Source organism: Prosopis cineraria, unplaced genomic scaffold (genome assembly GCF_029017545.1).
Source record: "Prosopis cineraria cultivar Desert tree isolate PC_DT_omini unplaced genomic scaffold, ASM2901754v1 PC4, whole genome shotgun sequence".
Lineage (NCBI taxonomy): Eukaryota > Viridiplantae > Streptophyta > Magnoliopsida > Fabales > Fabaceae > Prosopis > Prosopis cineraria.
The window spans coordinates 37,362,051-37,385,429 of NW_026555335.1; the positions used below are offsets into that span (position 1 = coordinate 37,362,051).

The 23,379-nt window shown below is 32.5% G+C and overlaps 3 protein-coding genes across 9 annotated transcripts; 2 read left to right on the top strand and 1 right to left on the bottom strand.

The window, feature by feature from the left end:
* The first annotated feature begins 322 nt into the window (after positions 1-322).
* LOC129310037 (uncharacterized) lies at positions 323-5,633 on the top strand. 3 transcript variants are annotated; one of them, XM_054951860.1, is made up of 6 exons: positions 323-552; positions 736-903; positions 1,069-2,236; positions 3,603-3,823; positions 3,923-4,146; positions 4,722-5,633. In XM_054951860.1, the coding sequence occupies exons 2-6, from the start codon at positions 868-870 to the stop codon at positions 5,509-5,511; spliced, it is 2,439 nt and encodes an 812-aa protein (XP_054807835.1). In that variant the 5' UTR covers positions 323-552; positions 736-867; the 3' UTR covers positions 5,512-5,633. The 3 variants fall into 3 exon arrangements, with proteins under 3 accessions (XP_054807835.1, XP_054807837.1, XP_054807836.1); XM_054951862.1 differs by having other exon boundaries at positions 5,007-5,633; XM_054951861.1 differs by having other exon boundaries at positions 1,069-2,017.
* Positions 5,634-7,809: 2,176 nt separating this feature from the next.
* On the bottom strand, positions 7,810-9,804 carry LOC129310159 (uncharacterized). 5 transcript variants are annotated; one of them, XM_054952030.1, is made up of 3 exons: positions 9,667-9,766; positions 8,356-8,628; positions 7,810-8,078 (listed from the first exon to the last, which is right to left on the bottom strand). In XM_054952030.1, exons 2-3 carry the CDS (start codon positions 8,575-8,577, stop codon positions 7,857-7,859), a joined length of 444 nt encoding a protein of 147 aa, XP_054808005.1. In that variant the 5' UTR covers positions 8,578-8,628; positions 9,667-9,766; the 3' UTR covers positions 7,810-7,856. The 5 variants fall into 5 exon arrangements, with proteins under 5 accessions (XP_054808005.1, XP_054808002.1, XP_054808003.1 ...); XM_054952027.1 differs by lacking the exon at positions 9,667-9,766 and adding an exon at positions 9,539-9,647 and having other exon boundaries at positions 8,356-8,605; XM_054952028.1 differs by lacking the exon at positions 9,667-9,766 and adding an exon at positions 9,408-9,540 and having other exon boundaries at positions 8,356-8,605.
* A 1,140-nt stretch (positions 9,805-10,944) lies between these two features.
* Positions 10,945-16,228, top strand: LOC129307686 (alternative NAD(P)H-ubiquinone oxidoreductase C1, chloroplastic/mitochondrial). The gene is made up of 11 exons (XM_054948544.1): positions 10,945-11,212; positions 11,407-11,612; positions 12,024-12,119; positions 12,592-12,658; positions 12,742-12,925; positions 13,306-13,399; positions 13,522-13,734; positions 14,996-15,400; positions 15,497-15,573; positions 15,667-15,770; positions 15,861-16,228. The coding sequence occupies exons 1-11, from the start codon at positions 11,161-11,163 to the stop codon at positions 15,998-16,000; spliced, it is 1,638 nt and encodes a 545-aa protein (XP_054804519.1). The 5' UTR covers positions 10,945-11,160; the 3' UTR covers positions 16,001-16,228.
* Positions 16,229-23,379: the final 7,151 nt, after the last annotated feature.

A 23,379-nucleotide genomic window follows, 5' to 3' on the forward strand; every position in this document is an offset into this window, starting at 1 on the left:
TGAATTTTTTAATTTGAATAGAGGGTAAAAGCATCATTTTTTATAATTTTTTAATGACAGAAATATCCTTTGAGACTCTAAAAAAATTATATCATTTTATAAAATCAATCAATCATTTACATAATTTAAATAAATTTTTGTATCATTTTCTTTTAAAACATTATTTGGTCTTAGATGATATTTTTTCTAAAATCTTTATGATTTTTAGTCGCGTGCTATCCACCCGACTGCGGCGCGTCTGGTGGGGGATCTCGCCCTCGATGGCAAAGCTATAAGTTGCTCCTCGCTCGCTCGAATTCGAGAATGGCGAGTTTTTGCGAGATCTTGGGCGCCAGTCACCAACCTATTCCACACCCGAGGATTCCGAAACAGACTTCAAATTCAACACTTCAACACCAAAATAATGGAGAGAACAATATCCCTTGGTCTTCATTCTAGATTTCCGCTATTCCCCGGATTTCTAACTTCCCTGTTTCAGCCTGATTTGGAGCTGTATTATCGCTCACTTAAACGGTCGGATTTGACGAATCTTTGCGGGTCGATTATCGTCTTGTAAGTTTCCTCGTTTTGTTTTTCTTTCATTAATTCACTCTTTCTCTTAAAGAGCGTATCTGTGAGTCTCCGCAATAATCTCAATGCATTTAATGTACATGTGCTTCCTATTCTGATTTTTTTCCCCTGATAGTAGTATTTCTCCTTTTTCTTCCATGGTTGGTCATGTCGTCTTCTTGTCAGCACTTGTTGTAGTTATAGTGGCGAGAGGCGCGCTGGATTTGGAGGCATTAGTTTGAATCTTAGTTTCATTCAGGATTGAGATTAGTTCTCCCCCCCTTTTGCTCCTTCTGTTATCCCTTGGTGTTTGGTGATATGGGCAAAGGGCTGTCAAAGCTCGAAACTTCACTGGTGAGTATGTGTAAAGAGAGAAAAGAGTTTATCAAAGCAGCTACATATGGTCGGTATGACTTAGTTTCAGCCTTTGTCATGTATTTACACTCCTTGTTAGACGTAGGCAATGCCCTTAACCGATATGTGGAAGATGAGTTAGTAATTTTTGATGACACTTCTCAGGTTTCTGGGTCTGATTGTGAGCCATCTGAGGAAACCTCTCACCTGGAATTTCCCTCCTCTGACTCTGAATTGGATTGGGATTCATTAACTGATCATGTTCATAGTGACAAGGAAGTACCGAGACTCCCTAATACAGAGAATCGAGATCAATCTGCAGCCAATCTGAGTATAAAATGCATGGAAACCTGGCAAAATGAGATACCAGGGGAGTTTCCTAGGCAGTCATGGAGTACGCCTTCAAGTCATCCCCATCATAGCTGTCAACAGAATGCTCATACTCACGTGGATATGTTGCATGAAGATTCTCTTCACTACGAATATAATCAGCGGTTTTCATTTAGCAATAGAAGGGGAAATCCACAAAGTCGTCATAAGTATCGTCACCATGCGAATCAGGACTTACCTGGATCTTCAATGGGTTTTTCCTACTATGACGATAGGTATCTACATTATCCAGCTGAGGCTATTTCTATGGCTATACCCTCCAGTTTTCCAAAGTTCCAGAAGCATGTAGCTGAGCAAAATCCCCCACCCACTGCTTCACCTACTCCTCCCCCTCCTCAAGTCTCTACATGGGGTTTCTCATATTTATTCGACTTGAATGATGATAATTATTATGAAAATATTCATCTTAGTTATGGTCATAACACGAGGTCTAACAGTAGCGATTGTGATGTGAGAGAAATAAGGGAGAGAGAAGGGATTCCTGATTTGGAATATGAAGCAGAACAAGGTTCAAAAGACTCAGGATTTGATGAGAAGGGGTTGAAAAGAGGGAATCTCAACTCAGGTGATGGCACTTCTAATGCTGCGCAATTAAGTTCTCGTACAGATGCATTCTTTGATGAAGAAAGAACACCTAAGGATAGAGACAGTAACACTGAGAAAGAGATCAAGGCTAATACTGAAATAGTTGCATCAAAGAACTTGGAGCCTGGGATCAGGGAAGGTGAGAGTTCTGATGCAGAAGAAGCAATGGTACTAAGCAGTAAATCTCTAGGAACATGTTGTATTTCCTCACCAGTTACTAGTTGTAAAGTGGGTCTGAAAGAAGCAATACAGGATATAAAGGATGAATTCGAAAACTTAATTAATTTTGGAAAAGACTTCTCAGCAACTATTGAGGTGGGCAAGCAACCACATCACTCCTTGAGCTCCAGGTTAAGGGGTAGGATATTATGTGTATAGTAGCGTTAATCTTAGCCATCTTAATCACACATGACATGCTTGTTTTTTTCCCCCTCCTGTCTTTATTCTGTTCAAATGTCGAAATATCCATGGATGATTCTATGATTAGACTGCTTTAGAGAAATTTTAAAAAATATCCATAAAATGTGATGCTGCTATCAGGCCCCATTTGGCACACAGAATGGAGTGAAATAGAGAAGGGAATCTATTGAGAGAAAGAAAAAAAGTAAATCTGTTGGTAAAAAGTGACACTTAAAAAGACGTTGTGTAATGATTGCATGGGTATAAGAACCAAACAAGACATTATTCTAACTTGTTATGACAGATGGCGTGCGCCGGAGAACTTGATTATTGAATCCTGTGATTCAAAGTGTAGGATAGAGCAGATATGAAGGAAAAATGAAAGAAACAAAGATACAGGAGAGGATAAAAGGGCAGAGATCTAAATTTATGGAGCTGAAATGATCAAAGAACTCAAGACATGGGTCATTTGTTCAATTTGACTGAGCTCAGTAGGACATGTCAGTTTTTTGAATGATGAAATGCAACATTTTGGCTTAAATTATACCTTGCATTTTGTTTGGCAGTTTTTTGAATCATGCAAGGCAAGATTTCGGCAGTCCATTCTTCTAGCAACTAAGATCTAAGTTGGCATATCTTGCTAACTCAATTTCATGCAAGACACATGGCATAATCTTGGTTGCTTGAAGAATCGATGGCTTAGATCTTCCTTGTATAATTTAAAAATCTAAAATATTGGATAACAAAGTAAATGTTTCATTTTTAAGCTATTGTGTTTGATTATTCCAATAGGCATGTCCTATTGTATTTTGTCAAATTGAACCAATGACCCAAATTTTGCTGACTGCTTTCTATCATTTTGGCTCCTCAAATTTAGAGGGACCCATTTGCTGAAAGAAAAGCAGTTGGGATTACTTGACTTTCAACTGTAGCTTGTATGTATCCTTAATAAATAGATTACATCTGATTAATATATAAATAAGGATATTGTTGATAGAAAAGTCAAATGTGTCAACTTTTGGTATGAATCCAAGGGAACCAGTGCAGAAATTGTCTCTTGACGCACAACAATAAATTACAAAGGACATCGTTAATGCATGAGTCAGAATTTCATGTCCAGTGTTATATGTCTGATGTGAACACTGATGAGATAATCTGGAATTTTTGTGGATTTCTGTCTGTTAGCAGTAATTTTTTTTGGGGATGAAAAGCAGTAATTTTAAATCGTATAGTTCTTGTAAGTAACAAGTGGCTGGAATGGCAATTAAATAACTTTCATCTTTTGAGGCTAGAACTAAAACAGCAAATTATATCCTCCTTTGCAGGTTTTGCTTCTCTTGTCCTGGGACTGATTTTTCCTTCAGTAGTGAAATGTTCGCATCCTCCTCCACGTATTCTGTCAAACTTATTAGCTCACAAAGGACAGCTGTCGTGCAGTACTGAGAAGACAAACAATCAGGGACGTGTTTCTGCAATGTTTGGTGACCTTTCATCCGCTTTGGAGCTGCTGTGTTTGTGGGAAAAAAGACTTTACAAGGAAGTTATGGTAAGGAATCACTTAAACTTATAAAAGCTTATGCCTTCTTTTTTGATAATGTGAAAAACTAAAATTTGATTTTCTCCTTTTAATTGATTCCAATGGCAGGGTGAAGAGAAACTTCGAATTCTATATGAAAAGAGATATAAGAGGCTCATAGATTTGGATGGTCACGGTGCAGAATCAGATGAGATCAATGATTCCTGGGCTTCTGTCAGACATATGCAAACAGAAATTAGTGTAGCTGTTGCATCAATTAGTGTGGTATCAAGAGAGATTGAAAGGTTAAGAGACGACAAGTTGCTTCCTGAACTCAATAAATTGATTGAAGGGTATGATAAGTTTTAACGCTCATTATTTATATGGATTCCTATGCTATCAATACCTGATGCTGCTAAAATTATCTATGAATTCAGTGAAAGATTATGCAAGGTAATCACCCCATCTCTTGGCCACGAGCATGTTAATTTTCTCTTTCTGTACTTCTGTGAGACATTAGTGACAGGTCCTTTTATCCTCTGCAATGCTTGTTTGAGGCAGTGCGGTAGGCAGTTCTTGCATTGCAATACATTTACTGTGGTTTTATATCTAGTCATTTAATATACCTATCTTGCATCTTACTTTTGTGTACTTTACACCTTGTTTGTTGGGCATCTATCAGAATTATTGATGTCTCGACTCCGTTGATTTTCCAAATAATAATATACAAGCAAAGCACACTCGAGTTTAGAATAGATGGTGGGTAATACAGTTTGAATGTTGGGGTTTCTAGAACTTGCCTAATTAATGATTTGTATAGATTCCATACCCGAATTATAAAATGGAGGAAGATTTGTACACCTTTTTTCATGGTTGTAACTTTTATTAATATGATTTATTAATATGATTGCTCAATGTTGTTTTATAGATTAATAAAATTGTGGAAGTATATGGGAACGTGCCACCAGAAACAAGTCCAAATCATCATGAAGGCCAAAAGTCACATACATATATTAGATCCGAGTAGGAATCGTTCAAACCCACGGGCTACTTCAAGACTGGAAACTGTGATCTTGAACTGGGGCATATGTTTTAGTAATTTTGTAAAAACACAGAAGGACTTTGTGAAGTCCTTGAACGAGTGGCTTCTAAGGTGTATGCTCCCAGAACCTGAAAAAACTGTAAATGGGACTGATTCTTTCTCTCCAAGCAGGATTGGAGCTCCTCCAGTTTTCAACTTATGCAATGACTGGTACCATACAATTGACTCGATTTCAGAAATTGGAGTTTCGAATGCCTTTTCTAATTTTGCCTCCGGCTTGCACCATTTATATGAGAAGCAGAAAGAGGAACAAGCACAAAAAGCTAGAGTGGATAATCTCTTGTGGGATTATGAGGACGGGCTTAAATCCCTTCATAAGAAGAATCATGTGAGCTTTCACCGTGATTTCTCTTCTATTATGGCAGCCTTGGAGGATGACGTAGAAGCTGAAGTTCCCTTACTGGAGGGATTTGATGAGAGTTTAAAACTGTTAGGGAAAAGATTACTTGAACAGAGAGCAAGACACACAGAGGTTATAAGACAGGTCAATGACACTGCTTCAAGTTGCTTACAAGTGGGTTTATCTCCCATTTTTGAGGTATTGGAGTGCTATTGTTTTGAACATCTCAAAGCTTATGAGCTGCTTAGACTTCCAAATGCTGCGTCGCATGAGTAGCATTTCTTGATTCGGGAATGCTTGAATTTTGACAAGATATGTATGTGTGTGTCTCTTTGAAGTGTAAAATTTAATTTGTAGGATATATTCAAGCAAAGAATGAAATTTTGGTTATGCTGGAAGGAGAGTATAAATTGATTTAGAGCTTCATAATGAACCATGAAATTAGACAACAATGGGTCTTTTTTTCCCCTGCACGACCCTTTCTTTTAAGTAGTCGAAAAATGAGTGGGTTCAGCTCTTATGGGTTTAGCTATTCAGGTCCATAAGTTTGGTTTACCTAAAAATAGTAGTTTTATGAAATTTGACCATTATTTAAGTGGTTTAAGGTTGGGTCTGCAAGTTTTTTTATTCTTAAAATTTATTCTTTTTCTAAAATATAAATTGTAATATTCAAAAATTAAAAATAAGTAAATAATTATAGTTTTAATATATAGACATATATTCTAAAATCTAAACTTAATTTAAAATTTTAAAATATTTTATTTTTTAATATTAAAATAAAAAAAGAGCCTAAACAAGCTGGTTAAGCCTAAGTTTTTTTTACTGAGCCTAACAATGTCAGGTTTAAAAGTTTAATTATATTAAAAAATTTTAATTATTTAAACCCAAACTCAGGCTTAAATTAATAATTTGTCAAGCTCAGCCCCTCTTTCACGCGCTTCTTTTGGGAGACTAGATGAGGCACTAGTCTATTCTTGCAACTAATGATTTAAATAGGCCTTCTTGCATAGATGGTGGTAAAATTAGGACTTGATTTTATTAGGCTGGGTCAAAAATGTGAATGAGAAAGCAATTTTCGATTGTTTAGTTATTAACTACACTACTTCCTTTGTTACTATTTGTAAAAAAACTATTACTTTTTTATTTTTTTTTATATAAGCAAAATCACATATTTGAATAAGCATTTATTACACAATTTTGAAATTGACCCTCCTAATTTACATTAACGAAAAATAATTAATGTATACTTATGTTGATTAACATAGAGCATTTTAATCCAATTTTTTTATTTTTAGATATAATTATTATAGTTAATTAACTTTTTTAAATTGTAGATACAGTTTTTTTTTTATATATAAAAGTGGAGGGAGTACCTTAATAATCATTTGTTCATGTTCTCATTTTCTTCATTATTTCATTTCTATTATATTTGTTTTAATTTGCGACTTGTTTTTTGTTTGCTTAGCTCTGATTAGGGTGGAAATCAAATTAATCGTTAGACATGACTAACAAGGGAAATGACTTTCTAATTTTGCATCTCAATTCTCAAGACACCTAACTCACCCAATGTCATCTATTCTCTAGCATTTTAGCTCATTTGAATTTCAGCTTCTTAGACTTGTAGTATGATTTGAAAACATAAAAAAAAAAAAAAAAAATCCTTCTGTAACCTTTCAGCTTTTAGGTGTTTTGTAAAGTTTTTAAACGCTTCTCACTTAAAACTTATTACATCAAATACAGTGATAGTTCCTCCAAACCAAAGTTTTTCACATGGATTCTAGTTGTATCACTCATCATATGCAAATGCATTCACTCTTCAACACTAGATCAAGGCTTTGCAGAGTTGAACTTGACAGAATTAGTTAGAAACTACACAATTATAATCACGTATTTAATTATTTAAATACAACACAAAAATGATTATTAAAAAGGAAAAAAGTTATTATTAAAGGAGAATAATACAAAATGGAGTAATTATTTTAAGTTTCTAAAGACTTCTCTAACATTAAGTTTTTGCAAAATGACCTTTCTCTAACTCTTGGCAAAATAAGAGAAAGAAACACCCAAACAAAGTTGTCATTTGCTAATTCAGTCATTAATCGAAGTTGTTATTTCCTAAACTGAAACTTTCATTAAATTTTAACAGATTCCAATACTAAAAAATTTACATGATGAAATATAAGATGTGTCATTAGGACTAGAAGCAAATCCTAAGGTGTTTACATGAACAACATTCAATTGCCATAACATCAATCGACATGAACAGAACTGGTTGTACAAGATAACTACAACTAGAACTACAAGCAAACACGTTTTCCAACCAAAATCCAACTCGAAATGGTAAATCACAATTGACATAAGGAGTTCTTTCCTCATCACGCTGTCCAATTAATGTTACATTTATTTTACGTCTTAGTTTATCTGTTTAGATCCTCTCCGGTTTTGAACCTTATGCTTCTTTAAGTCTTGTAATTTGGCAGCATACTGGCTTGCCAAAGCTAGTAGATAGGGGATGACGTCTTTAGGTTTAAGCAAGGTGTGGGTTAATCCTTGCATGGTTTTGTGACTTGAGTAATAGGTATATATGCTTTATGACCCAAAAAAAAAATGTTACATTTATTTTATTGTTCGAATAAGATCATAACTATACATGAAAGTGGTGATAGTAACGGAAAAAAGAAAAGGAAAGAGAGAAAGAAAAATATGCTTGAACACACTCGTCTGCAACTGCAAGGTTGATAAGCCGCAGGAAGACGAAGACCCACACTAGCAGCAGATTTTCCAATGACCCTTTTCACTTCGTCAGTTCTATCCACAGCAATATTGTAAGAGAACAATAGATCCTGCAAAACCACCAATCATTAGCTAGAATGCCAATGAAAAACGAGAATAAATTTATTTGAAAAAAAATTATAATTATTACTAAACAAATAAAATCCCATGGAGACTATTAACCAAAGCATAAAAAATTTGACTATACTAAGCCATCAACCCTCCATTATAGCAAATAAGGATGGGGCAATCTAATTGGTTAAGTTTTAAATTGAATGAGTGTGTAATGCCTTGTGATGGTTAAAGGAAAAAAAAAAAAAAAAGCAACAAAAAGAGAGTGTGTGATGCCTTGTGATGGTGCACACTATTAAGCAAAAAAGTATAGTCCCGAGCAAGCTTGAGCTTCTTTTGGACGGCCACACAATCAGAAAGATTGCTGTTTTTACGAAACTCCAATGTTATGAATTCCAGGAGATGCCTCTTGCTGTCTTCCTTGCCAATATGTCTCTTGACAGCCTTGAGAAGGTGGCGATAAATCTTAGCTGTTTGTAAGGATGCTTGTGAACCCATTTGCTCACCGATATTCACTATCTACTTCCTGCATTAGAGGCCACATTCAAACTACCAAAAAATTTCCAATAAAACAGAAAAGCTAATGAGAATTTGGGCCAACACACTGGATTTCTTTATTCAAAATTGGCATAAAGTACCAGTTTTTATCACTTGCCAACATTAAAATAGATATCAAAAATGGAATTTAATTGACTGTTCTGGTTAGCTTGGGTCAGGGAACTCATTTCAAATTGTACTAGACTACTTAATGAGACTTGTAAAAGATTTTTAGCTGGCAAGAACATGTTGGAGCGAAAATGTTACGCCATCGAGGATGTTTGACAGATTGGTTGCTGTCATAAAAGGAAGATAACTAACAACGTCAAATCTAGAGTTTTGTAGATCCAGAAAAAACCGAGGTTCTTCACATTTGCATGTGAATGTGAAAATAAATACAAAGGAAAAACGCTAAGGACATGATAAGAACAAGAAGTGCATGATAAAAACCTGTAATAAGTAGACAAATAAACAATGCTAAAGAAAAGAAATATGCTCATTTTGCAATCATTTCTAATTATACAACAGGATGGGAAGCAAAAACCAGACTATCAGTCTATCCCTGATTAGCTTCAGCATAACAGAACTACAAAACCCAGTTTGGGATGCACTGAGATTTTGGCATACGATCTCTGGTAAATTCTCGGTTTTGAGGAAATCGAATCATGGCCTTCACTTGCTCTTTTACAATGAATCCAATCCAAATGGGGAAACAAATCGTGAATCTCCCTGGAACGTTTTGCACTAGCAAATGTACTTCATGAATATCTCTAATATGTAAGAAATTTAACCTTTTATCAGCTGAAACCAACGCAAGCACGCCAGAAGCAACAGACACTCATGTATACGGTATACCAGAAGTACCCAAGAGTTTAGAAAGAAAAACAAATCACCCAAATGAAGCCAGTAAAAACTCACTTACATTGGTCTACTGTAAGAAAAGATAGGTCACAAACTCAAGTAGACAAAGAATTCTAGAAACCATTTCCAGTTAAACCAGATAGGGTTGCAAGCACAATCAGCAATACGACAGAATAGAAATAGACTCACCTATTTCTTTCCTGCAAAGCAACGTGAAGGTCAAAGAAGGAGATGCCTAGGCCAACAATTACAACGGCAACAGGAGGCGGCCGGAGACGGCATTTGCAAAATGGGCCCTGAAGTTCAATGAAGTACGTGGGCTTAGAGATTTTTTTTTTTAGTTGAAAAAAAAATTTGAAGTTGTTAAAAACTTGATGTTAATATTTACCAGGCAGAATTTCATTAAACAATCATAGTTGTGACATTATTGCAAACTAAGACCCAAATAAATTTTAAATTTCATTGTAGGAATGTATGCCTGAATTGAAGTTAAAATGTAAAGCAAAATTATTGAAGTATTTTTTAAGATTAAAATATTTACTTCACATGTTAATTTTGTATAGTTATTTATTAAAATATTTATTTTTTATAATTATTTATTAAAATTTTTACTTTTACATGTCAACTTCTTAACGTTAATTGATAACTTATTAAGTCAATTAATTTATTAATTAAATACATAATGCTACTATAAAATATAAAAATTACTTTCTTTATCTTAAATTATAAAAATTTTTTAAAAGTAACTTGACTTTTAAAAATATAAAATATTTTAATTAAAATAAAATTTTATTAATGATTTTTTTAATAGTGTATTTCCCATTATGTTATCTTTTTTTAATATTATTTCATAAATAAAATATTAAGTCAAGGTTATTTTTTAAAAAATAAATTTAATTTTTTTAAAAAAATTAAATTGTAAAGTGTAAATATAAGCTCTGTTGATATATGTGATTTTATTTAAAAATATTTTATAATTTAAGATAAAAAAAATATTATGCAAATATAGCAAATGAAAACATGAAAGGGAGAAAGAGAGGGCTTTTGTATTTTCAACAAGGTTGTCATCTTTATCGACATCCCAAAAATATTATTAAAATATTATTAAAAAGAATTTTTATTTACTTCATCAAACTTACAATTACTTAATATTTGCCAATTATTTATAGATATCAAGTCCTCAAATTTTCAACAAACAGTTATAATATAGAATAAATTTACAGAATGATAGAATATGTATATAATTCAATGTCATATGTATCAATCATCCAAAACTTTTAAAAAGTCATTTATATTGTAAATTATATAGTTTTAATTGAAGGATGTCAGAGAATAACCTAAGAAGGTCATGTGTAGCTAGATTACATTATTTATAACCATTGGTTTGCATATTTTCTTTTTTTTTTTTTGTAACTTTTTATTTTTATAAATAAATCTTGTAAAAAGTACCGGAGAAGGGAGGACTACGCTACAACAACGCAATTCCGGAAGGGACTAGGACAGCGTTGCGATTATACGATGCGATTCAACGTCGACGCAAGGCAAACAGGCAGCGTGGAAGCAGAAAAGCCATAGCTTCCTTTGTTTCGCTCCTGGGCCTCCTTTAATTCTTTTCCCCCTTCCTCGACAAACTCTAAAACTACAGATAGAGTTTTATTTGAATTCCACTCTATTATTCTCGTCATGGCAAACGTTGCCTCAGCTGCTTCAGCCACCGCATGTTTGGCTCTCCAGCGTATGCTCTTTCCTTCTTTTTCCTATATATTCTGTTATTTATCATCTGATGACTCATTGCCAGTGCTTGAGAAAAGTGAAAGAATTTTAACTTGCTAAAGTAAATTTGTATGTATCGGTGGTTTCCCTTTGCAGCATAGTTGGAAATTATAATAATGATGAAAATCTTACTTATAGTGTCTTTTTGGTTGGCAGTTTCAGGCGGGGCAAGACAGCAGAGTAAAATTTTCCCGAGTTTTTCGAGAAGTAGGGGTATTCATTCATTGTCATTCACAAATTCTCACAGGAAACGGTTGCAAGTGAGATTCTTTTCTTCTGGGACAAATCGTAGCAATGGAGATGTCGTGGAGATATCTGAGAGCGAAAAGAAACTGAGGAACTATGCGTGGCCTAATATAAGGGTTGGAACTTTCAAATTTCGTACATGACGTCACATATTTTTCAACAAAAGGAAACAATTTGGTGGTCTCTTGTTTTTTAATTTGGTAGTTCTTTAGCATCACTTCGCACCTCTAGATTGTTTATGATTTTTTTTTTTTTTAAGAAACACTCGCGCGCTCATAAAACTATCTATCAACAATCATAATGCATACATCTGACAACTAGTGGCGGAGCTGGATGTGATATTACTAGCTCAACCTAGAGCCATGTCTAGAGGCTACCTAGCTTCCTTTTTAAGGTTTCCGTTTGCATGTATGGTTGACATAAATTGGCATTTCCAAAAACATCTTTTGTATACCTTTTGTCTGGCTAGAAGGATCAAACATTTTCAAATTCATATGTATCGATCAACTTAAACTCGTCTTTTACAGAATCCAAGGGTGTGCATATTGGGTGGTGGATTTGGCGGTTTATATACTGCACTAAGGTTGGAATCACTTGTTTGGTCTGATGACAAAAAGCCACAGGTATGGTGTGGTTATTTCTCAACTGAATTTCATTTCATCTGATTTAACTAGCTTCCTAGACTCCTTATATTTTGGTACGATAGTCTTTTAAAAACCTCTAGAAATTACTTTTGGTCATATTGTCCTTATAGTCCCTTTCTCTTGTGAATGCAATAAAAGATTCGAATTGCTTTCCACCTGAAATCATATCCACAAACCCCTTTTCCTTTCTTTTTTCTCTCTGTTTCTCTTGTCCAAGTATGTTGTTGATGACTTTGATCTTTGATAAGAATTGAATGTTTTTATTCATTCCTGCATATGTGATCCATTGTGGAATGATATTTTAGGGCATTGTTAAATAGTAATGGAGCCTTTTTCCCTCCTCTAATATTGCAATAGACAGTAGTATTTATTGATGTATTACAACTTCCGAGGACTTAAGGAACATACTATAACACCTGAGTGACATTTTTACGTTATGCATGTGAAACAGGTTCTTCTTGTTGACCAGTCTGAACGTTTTGTTTTCAAGCCCTTGTTGTACGAGCTTCTGTCTGGAGGTAGGCTGTATTCTGGCTAAAAAAACAATTACAGTTTCATGATTATTTTCAAAGATGATTTAACATGGAGTTATGATAAGCAGAAGTGGATGAATGGGAAATAGCTCCCCGTTTCTTAGATTTGCTGGCAAACACGAGTGTCCAGTTTTTGCAAGACAGAGTAAAACTTTTGCATCCCTCTGATCATTGGGCAATGGATGGACTACAGCCATCGAGTCGTGGAGGAACAGTGCATCTTGAAAGTGGCCTTTCTATAGAATATGACTGGTACAAGTTGCTTTTTTTTTTTAATTACTCCTTTTATTGATTTGTGGCAGCAATTCTTGCATGCACAATACACAAAATGATAAGTTTTGATCTTGCCTTGTGCTGTAATGTTTGACCTAGTTACTTAAATCTGTGAAAGAAGAGCAACCTGCTAGTCAGGGCATTACTGGGCTATCCTGTTGAATCTGCAGATGCCCATGCCTCTAAATGCTGGCTAGGACGTAGATGCAGGATCCTACTATGATGCCATAGGCTGCAATGTGCCCTTTTATATATGAATAATGTGGACAAGGAAAAATTAGTAATGCGGTTTTAATTGTACATGTTGCATCATTACTTCTGTTGGTTTGAACTTGCATTTCTTTACACTGGACAGCCAGGCTGGTTCTTGCTTTGGGAGCTGAAACTAGGCTTGATATTGTACCAGGAGCAACTGAGTTTGCATTGCCATTCTCCACGCTAGAGGATGCATATGTGAGTGCATGACTGAAGATGGTGGACCTTGGACCATTTCTTCAAGATTTTAGGACCATTGTAGTCATCTGTAGCTTGAAACCTATATGTTGGACTCACTTGTTGTTTTTCTTGTTGTACAGAAAGTTAATAATAAGTTAAAAACATTGGAGAGAAAAAACTTCGGCAAGGACTCCCAAATTAATGTGGCTGTTGTTGGCTGTGGTTACTCTGGAGTCGAGTTAGCTGCTACAGTGGCAGAAAGGTTAAAGGACCGAGGGGTTGTTAGAGCAATCAATGCTGAAACCATGATCTGCCCGACTGCCCCACCTGGCAGTAGGGAAGCTGCACTGAAAGTGAGTAAACTGGAGTTTAAATTATATGTTTTTTGCTAGCCTATTTTGTGTAACTCAAAAGACTACAGGAAATTGGCTGCTCTTTTCTAAGATTTTAGTATTACTTTACCTGACAAGTTCAACCACTTGTTGGCTTTTCTCAGATCTTAAAAATATTTATATGTTTTAATGGCACAGTATCAATGTTAACAGTTCCTTTTGAAAGCGTCATTGGAAATGATAAAATGCATGTAAATGTTTAGTGGCTTTTACAGTATAACGCTTTAAGTTAAGTAGGTGCAAAAAATGTAAAAGTTGTTTTGAAAGCATCATAGAAGCGAAACTTGTACATGTAAAACTTAGGCCTTCAAAATTTTTGCGAGATTTAAAGGAGCAAAAAGTCAAAAACATGCTGCTTGTGTTTTGGAATTTCTGCCATGGGTTATGAGGTTGTTGACAAATTAGATATTTAAATCTCATCAAATGATGTTTCAAGTTTTTAATATATTTGTCGTTCTGCTAGATATTTTCGTAGCATTTTAAAGCCCTTTCCATCTCTCACATTGGTGTTGCTATTCTGTAGCAAACTTGAACTGTCTAGATTTAATCCAGACACTTCACTTTTTTTTTTAATCTTTTAATCATATATTTTTTAAAAAAATATCAGTCAGACGCTTATTTTTATTCTGTGTCCTTATTTTAAGATAAAAGAATATTAAAAACTTCTGATATATGCACGCACAATACAGACTGTTCAAATCAAATCTAAACAGTATAGGCTTGCTAAAGCACCACCACCGTTGCATTTGTTTCCTCAATTCTTATGGAAACCAAGCACGGACGAGGCAGGGTGACATTGTATTTGTTTCCAAAGAGATGGTCTAGGACTTGGGTTTTTCTCTCTATTTGGACTATGAGTCTTATGGTTGAATATACTTTCTGCATAACTAGGTGATGCCTAAGAAAACATGTCTGGTAAAAGACCAATTAATTAATCATTGCAGTTTGACGTCGCTAATGTTTTTTCCGCATGAATTACCTATAAGGTTGTCAGTTATTGATGAGGTTAAAAAGATTCCTGATAGGTGGAACTTTGAGATAACCAACACAAAACCCTTTCCTTTCTACACTGCTGCTGCTTTGAATGTGGCTGTACCATTTCTTCAATAATGGTGTCAGAACACCTCTCAGTTTAAAATCTTCTAATTCCTTTACCAACGTTACACTGTTTCAATTAATTTTTTTGGTTTCTAGAAGGGTTTGATAATGCTATGGATGATAGGTTCTTTCATCCAGGAAGGTTGAACTTCTATTGGGCTATCTAGTCCGCTGCATCCGGAGGGTGAGTGACTTTGAGTCTTCAGATACCCTGACAGAGAAAGGTGAAAACCAGGGAAATCAAGCTGTACGTGATTCTGATAAATATGTTTTAGAGCTGCAACCAACTGAAAGGGGATTACAAAGTATAATTTTAGAAACAGATCTGGTATTGTGGACTGTTGGATCTAAATCTTCTCTTACTCAGACAGAACCTTCAGATTTATCATTTCCACTTCCTCTCAATGGCCGAGGGCAAGCCGAAACAGATGAAACTCTTCGTGTTAAGGGCCACCCACGGATATTTGCTCTTGGTGACTCCTCTGCAATAAGAGATTCACATGGAAGGATCCTTCCAGCCACCGCACAGGTTTAGTATTCATCCTAGATGATGATATTATGACATACCTATAAATCTTGAGAGCATACTATCTTGTTTGCTGATTTGTTACCCTCTCCTTTGCAGGTTGCTTTTCAGCAAGCAGACTTTGCTGGTTGGAATCTGTGGGCTGCAATCAGTGGCCGTCCACTTTTGCCATTTAGGTATGTCTGTCATATGAAAACAAAATGGTTCGACATTTCTGTAGTCTACAAAATTTCTTACATGATATGAAACCTCTCTGTAATGGCCTTCAGGTTTCAGAATTTGGGTGAGATGATGACATTGGGAAGAAATGATGCTGCCATTTCCCCCAGTTTTGTTGAGGGACTGACCTTAGAAGGTCAGATTGGTCATACAGGTAAGTTTGCCCCATCCTTATTCATTTATATTCTCTTCTTTGATCTTTTTTAAAAAGACGGACAAACACTGAGCTTTTCTATTTTTACAGCAAGGAAGCTAGCATATTTGTTCAGGTTACCAACAGATGAACATAGGCTTAAAGTTGGGATCAGCTGGTTCACAAAGTCCGCCATTGATTCAGTGGCTTCGCTACAGAGCACCTTAATCAGGGTTGTTTCTGGTTCATGACTCCCTCTTATTGACGTCTCTTCCATTGTTGAGATAGTTCTCTATGTATAGTATTCGTCGGCCGTAGCTGCCTTCATGTCTCTGTTTTATAAACACAGTTTGGGGGGATGTTCCGCATAAAGATTTTAAATTTATAATCACAAGGATTCATGTGTCTGAAAAGGTAAATAATATGTTAATTAATGAGGTGTTTTGATCCGACGTCCAGATTTGACGTCGTCTTAACAATGCTTGAATTTCACTTAATAATAAGAGATACTCCATCCACTCTCATTTATAATACATGTTTAGAAGGTTCATTTGATTTTATTTATAAATTACGGTAATATTTAAAAGATATGTACAAAATTACCTTTTATGAGATAAAAAAAATAACATGACATCACTTTTTAAATTTATTATATGAAGGTACATTTGGAATTTTATATACTTTTATTCCATTTACTTTGTTTTGCATTGGTATTGATGAGGTTGATAGAAATGACTTATAAAAAAATTAAAGAAGTACTAGATACTCTCTTTGTTTAAAATTACTTTATTGGGGTGTGAGATTAAGTTAAAAATGCCTGAAGTAATTGTGTGAATATATTTGTTTTGAATAATTATCAAGGGTGTGTTTGGCATAGGAATTTCTGAAAGCTTTTGATGAATCTAGTTTCAAAACTGAAATTTTTTTTCTTTGTTCGATATACATTTTCTTTTACTTTAGGGGGATTTTCTCTGTTGAATTAGTTGTCCACATTCCACAAAACCTGGCCAATTAATTTTGAATTATTAACCATAGTTTAGGTTTCTCGTTTCATTTTCTAATTGTTCTCTGTTTTAAATTTGATCAAATAATTCTCCTCCGTTAAATGAAAAATCTAACGAGATCAATATGATATTTAATATAATAATTTTCTAAGGTTGTAACACTTGGTTCATAGTTGTCTAGGTAACTGAGTTTAAACGATAACAAAAGATATGATGAAAAAATTGATATGTCATCGGTAAGTGAACAAGTGTTCCAGTTTATTATAACATGTTAATTGGTTGTATTTAAAAATTTTGACTAAACATGACGTTTTAAATTTTCTAAAGTTTATATTTTCTGGCAAAAACAATTTTTTTTTTTTTTTGTAACGGGAAAGAAACCAAAGGATTTTATATGGGGTTGAGACTGAATTTTTTTTTTTTTTTCCGACCTTGGCATGTAATAAGATTTTTGTGTGCATCAGATGCGGTGTTTAATGTATTGAATGAAGTTTGAGCAGTGCTATGTTACCCTTGTATGCTTTACTGATGGTGCGAAATGTTGTCAGTCTTTTCGTAGTCCATGATATCCAGCTTAAGCTACAAATACTGGCCTTAAAAGCTTTAATGGTCTTTTGTCCTTCACCTTTGGGCCTGAGGCCATGTTTAAGTCTTCCAATATGGGCCTGAAGCTATGTTCAAGCCTTCAAGCAATTCTTTATAACTTCCGTTGTTCAAGTGAAGCTGCAAAAAATATGAGATCCATTCTTGAAAAGTTTAATGGGCTTTTATTTTTTTATCAACACTTTTTTAATGTTGATGTAAAGACTTTATTGATAAATAATTTATAAATATCTTTATAAGTATTTTTTAAATTTGGAGGCATGTCCTGGCTTTGCTTTTAAGATTCAATTCACCTAAGTTTTTTGATTAAAAAAAAATACAAAGACTCAACTACTAATCAAAATAGTTAATTTCACAAGAAGGTTTGAATTCATGATACAGTCTTCCATTCCACAATATTTTCATTTTTGTAGAAGCAACAACACTTGTAATAACTTTAACAAGATTGTCCTTAAGCCCAACTAGATGTGCTTTCTCTTGTAGTTTGTGACTGTTCACGACCTTTTGGTAGCGCTCCCTCCAGCCTCATGTATAAGCAAATCTTAAGGAAAATTTATGTGTCTTAATTATGAGAAAAACTTACCATATTTAAGGTGTAATTAACACGTTTCCAATTCTATCCCTCATTCAAAACCCTTTATTTTCTTTCATGAGGCAAGAAAATTTTCTCAAGAAGAATAACTGCAGGGATATTTTGAGGAAGGGGGGATTCAATATTAAACATAATTAAAAAATAATTACCTTCAACAAATTTTCTTACCAAGTGTTGTGTAGTATTTTCTTCGTTTGAGACTCGGTTTTGTAATTTATATTGAAATTGATTGTTGTCTATGCTGGCGTGTATTCCCGTATAGTCATAAATGAGTTTGGTATGATTTTTGAAATGAAATCCTATTGGCACCACATACTGATTGAGATCTTTGAGACTAATATATCATGCATTTAAGAAAGAATCTGACTTTAATTATAATTTGCTTTTGATGTTGTAATCAAATTCATATCTGAAAAACCAGTTTGATGTCTGTTTCGCTCCATGGATTTCATGGTTTGCAAATTAAGATACTCACTGGCCAACATTAATTAGATCTGATCACCTCCATCCTGTTTACTTTTCTAACGAATGAAGTTGTAATCACGTCACATATTTGACATTTATGAAAGACCTTATCAGGAAAGTTGATGAGTAATTGCATTAGGAACTCGGGCAATTTCCCTTTCAAGTCTCAAGGTCCACGATATTCAGCTGAAAATCTGCTGAGAATTTGTTTTTTCCGATTTTAAAAACTAATTTACGACTAGTACTTTTGAGTTGTGATATTTGATTGGCATATTAGAAAAGATATCGACTCAAAACTAGATGCATGCTTATGCATTACACTAAATCTATCTTGAGTCACATTATTTATAAATTATATTTTCTCTCCAAAACTATTAGGCATTTTTTTGAGGTAATATGTTATAAAATGTAGGTGTTTTTTGATGATAATTACTGAGTTTTTTTAAAAAAAATATTTTCAATAAATAAATTACTCAGTCCTCCACTTTTTAGTTAGACATTTTATTAAATAAGAATAAATATAAAAAGATAATGTTAGTTTAAAAATAATTAATTAATTTATTGAAAGGTGTAATTAAAGTAAAATGTCATATTTTTTAAAGAAAGGAATAAATGGTTTAGTGTTCTCCCTTCCTCTCCTGCACGCTACCTCTCAAGTCTCAATTGTTGATGTTAAAGGCAAAATATAAAATGTGAGTTTTTGATTAATTGTAAATGACTAAACAAACGCAAATTATAGCTAGTTAAATAATTGGTTTGCTTAGTCAATTCAAAAAAATTAGCTTTATTGTTTTACAAGATTATAGCTAGATAAATAATTATTTTCAATATATCTAAATCATGTAAGTTAATAATCCATAATAAAGTATTTGAAGATCATTTTTATTTATAAAGAGGTTATTAATTGACAGTAAGAGATAGACTTGTGATATTAGCTAATTTTAATTTTATTTTGTCAAACATGCCACCAAAAAGGCTATCATCTATGCTCAACCCATGAATGTTGTTTTAATAGCAACGTCATCTCTTTCTTTGAAAAAAAAGTTTTGAATTTGAACCCAGCATCAACATTGTGTACGTGGGTGTGTGTCTTTCTTTTCTATAAAGAAGTACTAGGATAAGAGTAAATTTTTTTTTTAAAAAAAGAACATTACTTTATACTCCATCCATTCCATTATAAGATATTTTTAAATAAAATTATACATATTAATAAAGTTAATTAAATACATTTTATAGTTTTATATTTTTTAAAATAAAATTATAAATTTTTAAAAATATTCTTTATTTAATACTTCATTTGTGAAAAATATTAAAGAGAAACAACATAATATAAAGAATAGTGTTAAAAAAAGTATTATTATTAAAATTTTATTTTTATTAAAATATTTTATATTTTGAGATGTTAAATTTTTCTAAATAAATTCAAAAATTTAAAATGTTGAGGCTGAACTTGATTATATAAACTTTTTTACCTCTTAATTATTTTATACTTAGTAAGAGTTCATTGAAAATAAAATTAATTTAAAATGATTAAATACAAAATAACAATTTTAAGTTAAAACACAAGCATAAAATTAGATTCTCTTTATAATCTCATGTGGTGTGAAAAATAAGATTAATTGACAAATAAAATGCGTAATACTACAATTTTAATAAACCAAACCGTCATGTCACCGGACCACCGGTTCTTTATTAATGTCCCCCACACTTCAAAGCATCCATTTCCCTTTATGTCACGAGCGGTGAGAGTGAGACGTGAGAGAAGTAATAACAATTGTCTAATATCAAATCAAATATCTTCTCTATTTAAAAATATAAAACATTTTTAAAAAAATTAAATATTTAAAAATATAATTTTTTTATTTTTTAAGACGTAATTATTTTTTTTTAAAGTGTCTCTATAGATAATGATTTCATATTTATTATGAAGTGTTTAATAAAGATAGATATATAAAGATAGTGTTAGTTAGAAAATAGAGAAGTACTTTATGAGAAGGTAAGATTTAGTTAAAAATACATTATATTTTTAAGCGAAGGGAGTAATTGATAATGATATTGACTATTAAAAAAAATATAAGTGGTTCGATAATTAATGATGACCGGTAATTTAGTATTAATTTGAGATTTTTATAGCTTTCAAATGCCGCATGGATATTTATTAAAATTGAATAAAACCTAGGCGATTGTTTAAAATACAAGACATTTTTAAATACTTTGACAAGAATTAGAAAAATATTTAAAATTTATTTTTTTTATTAAAGTGGTTAAAAAATTTCATTATTTTTCAATATTAATTTTTAATTAAAATCAATCTATCTTAGTTACTTTTATTTTTTCTTATATAATCTCTTTTTATAATATAATTAATAAATATATTTACAAAAAGAACTTAATACTATTGATTTTTTTGTAGATTGTCATGCATTTTGAAGCAACACTAGTCAATAAAAATTTCCCTATATTTTAGATAGAAAGGACTCCTTTCAAGTGCAACTAAATATAATAAAATAATTAATTAATTTTAAATTTTTAGTGAAAAAAGTAGCCATTTCTTTTGGGCCTTATAACAGTAGCCAACTAATCGTTTGTAGTTTGGCTGGTAGTGTGATTAATTTCACGCCATATGTTTATGGTCTTGTCATTTTGCATGTATAACAGGCATAATTTTGGAAATTTCATGGCATACATGCATGAAGGTAATTTCTTCTCCGAAGAATAAAAGAAATAATAATAATTAAGTCCAAAAAGATTTAAGTAATAATGTTTAGGCTCTAAACAAATTTTCTAAAAATGATCTATAAATATTGATTCATACAATTCTAAAGAGTCTCATTTATAGATAAGGTATTTAAATTTCAAAGGCACCTATCAATTTGTAACTAAGATTTATGTTTATTATTATTTAAATTAATCATTTTTTAAAAAAAAATTATGATTTTACTGTCATTAATTCAATTTTTTTGACGTAGATATTATTTTTTCTAAAATAAAATCACTTTTTAATGTAATTGTTGTTAAGGCCCTTTGTTTAAATTTTTTGAAATCATTTTTTTAAAAAATCAATTTTGTAAAATTTACCATAGTTAATTAAATTTTTAAAGTTTTATTTGGTTCTAAATATAAAGCAAAGATGTAGTATAGTTATTTTTTCCAATATTATCTTTTCCTAACTACACCAAATTTTAATTCATATACTACCACTCCAATATTGTAGTCATTAATTTTAGCAAGGACAAAATTGAAAAGTCAGATATTTTTTACAAGCTTGAATATATTAACTATGATTCTTTAAAATCATGAAATTATTTTTACTCTATAATTAGGACATGAAAGAGTCTACACACACATACATATAGGTAAAAAAAAAAGAATATTTATATAAGTTGAACCAAGTTGTGTGTTGGCAAAGAGTTGGGCACCTAAAAGGTGAAATTTATTTACCATTACATAGAAGGATGACCAACTTTCGGTAAATATTTGGTTTGACTTCCTTAATTAAATTCTTATCTAATCAGGAGGCATTAACAATGGTACTACCTAAACCACACTGCTTGCTACGTAAGCTTCATTTTAAGTATTAATTATTAACTAACGAGCAATATTCGTCCTGGCTGGAGCAACTTCCTTTGCTAGAAAAGTCAACGGTCGTTATCTTATCCTTTTTTTCGGCCAAAGTCATTGTCTTTTTTTTTTTTAGCCAGAAAAGTTTAGATAAATTTAATCTAAGGTCAAGGGATTCTTCTAAATTTAAAGAGCATTAATAAAAATACTTACAAATCACTTACTAGCATGATCTTCACATTTACTGTGAAATTTAACATCACAATTAGAACTACACATGAACAGGGCAGGTTTCCTACCTAAAGGTTGAACAGGCTACAAAATGCAGCCAGTTACTTAGCCCAACCCATTAAAAACCCCATTTTAGACTAAGCAGAATTGGCTAGGCACCTTGGGGCTACCCTGTTCAACATTTGTAAAGAAAACTTCATTAAATCAAACTTAATAGATATCATTTAAAAATATATATATATATATATATTTAATAATTCAATTTAAAATAATATCCATACTCTATGAATTCACATCATAAAATATGAAAACCTATTATTAAATAACAAGCAATAATAACAAGCTTAAGTTGAAAATAGAATAAGTAATAAGAAGTTAACCAAAAAAAAAAAAGAACTAATCGGGAATTTAGCCACGACAATGAATACAGATATATATGAATGAAAAAAGATAACTTAATAATTTTAAAAGAAAATCTACATAAATTGGTCACTTGGAAAATAAACTTGAACAAGGTGGAATGCTATTACCAACGGTGTATCAACATCCTAAATCTACATGATGAATACACAAATCTCTAACTTAAAATGTGAATTGGAAATATATTTTATTAAGAAAAACAAAGGCACATTTTAAGATTTAAACTAAAAATATAAATTATATTATATAACATATATAAATCTCGAGCAAGGCTAAATGGACAAGGTAACATACCCTACCTGCTGCCTGACCTTACCTGTACATTAACTTAGCCCTGACCTGCCCTGCCCGAATCATGTTGGGCTCCTTTTTTTTTTTTTTGAGTTGGACAGGGCAAAAATTCACCTGGTTGGTTCGGGCATGTCAGGCAACCGGGCACCTTAAATAGTCCTACTCACAACCTTATTAATTATAAGTTAAATTTTTATTAACTAAACTAACTTTTATTAATAAGTCATTATCTTATCTTTAATCCTTCGCTGCTAGTGGGGTAGGCCTCAATCCTCTTAAAGGATTCCATAATGTTCCACCGAAGTGGGTGCAATTTTAGACAATATGATGCCATATTTGAATTAAACAACACTTATGTTTGATATGAATAATTTGATTTAAGTTCCTTTTTGTTTTAATTTTTTATTTAAACAACTGACTTTTTTTTAAAAAAAAAGGATCTCCTAATTGTAATTTGAAAATC

Excerpts from the sequence above, each read along its gene's own strand:
- LOC129307686 (XM_054948544.1), top strand. The coding sequence starts at position 11,161 with ATGGCAAACGTTGCCTCAGCTGCTTCAGCCACCGCATGTTTGGCTCTC. Across the intron at positions 11,613-12,023 it reads ATGCGTGGCCTAATATAAGG|AATCCAAGGGTGTGCATATT; the intron begins GTTGGAACTTTC and ends CGTCTTTTACAG. Across the intron at positions 15,401-15,496 it reads TCCTTCCAGCCACCGCACAG|GTTGCTTTTCAGCAAGCAGA; the intron begins GTTTAGTATTCA and ends TCTCCTTTGCAG.
- LOC129310159 (XM_054952030.1), bottom strand. The coding sequence starts at position 8,577 with ATGGGTTCACAAGCATCCTTACAAACAGCTAAGATTTATCGCCACCTT. Across the intron at positions 8,079-8,355 it reads ATAGTGTGCACCATCACAAG|GATCTATTGTTCTCTTACAA; the intron begins GCATCACACACT and ends GTGGTTTTGCAG.
- LOC129310037 (XM_054951860.1), top strand. The coding sequence starts at position 868 with ATGGGCAAAGGGCTGTCAAAGCTCGAAACTTCACTG. Across the intron at positions 2,237-3,602 it reads CTTGAGCTCCAGGTTAAGGG|GTTTTGCTTCTCTTGTCCTG; the intron begins GTAGGATATTAT and ends CCTCCTTTGCAG. Across the intron at positions 3,824-3,922 it reads GACTTTACAAGGAAGTTATG|GGTGAAGAGAAACTTCGAAT; the intron begins GTAAGGAATCAC and ends TTCCAATGGCAG.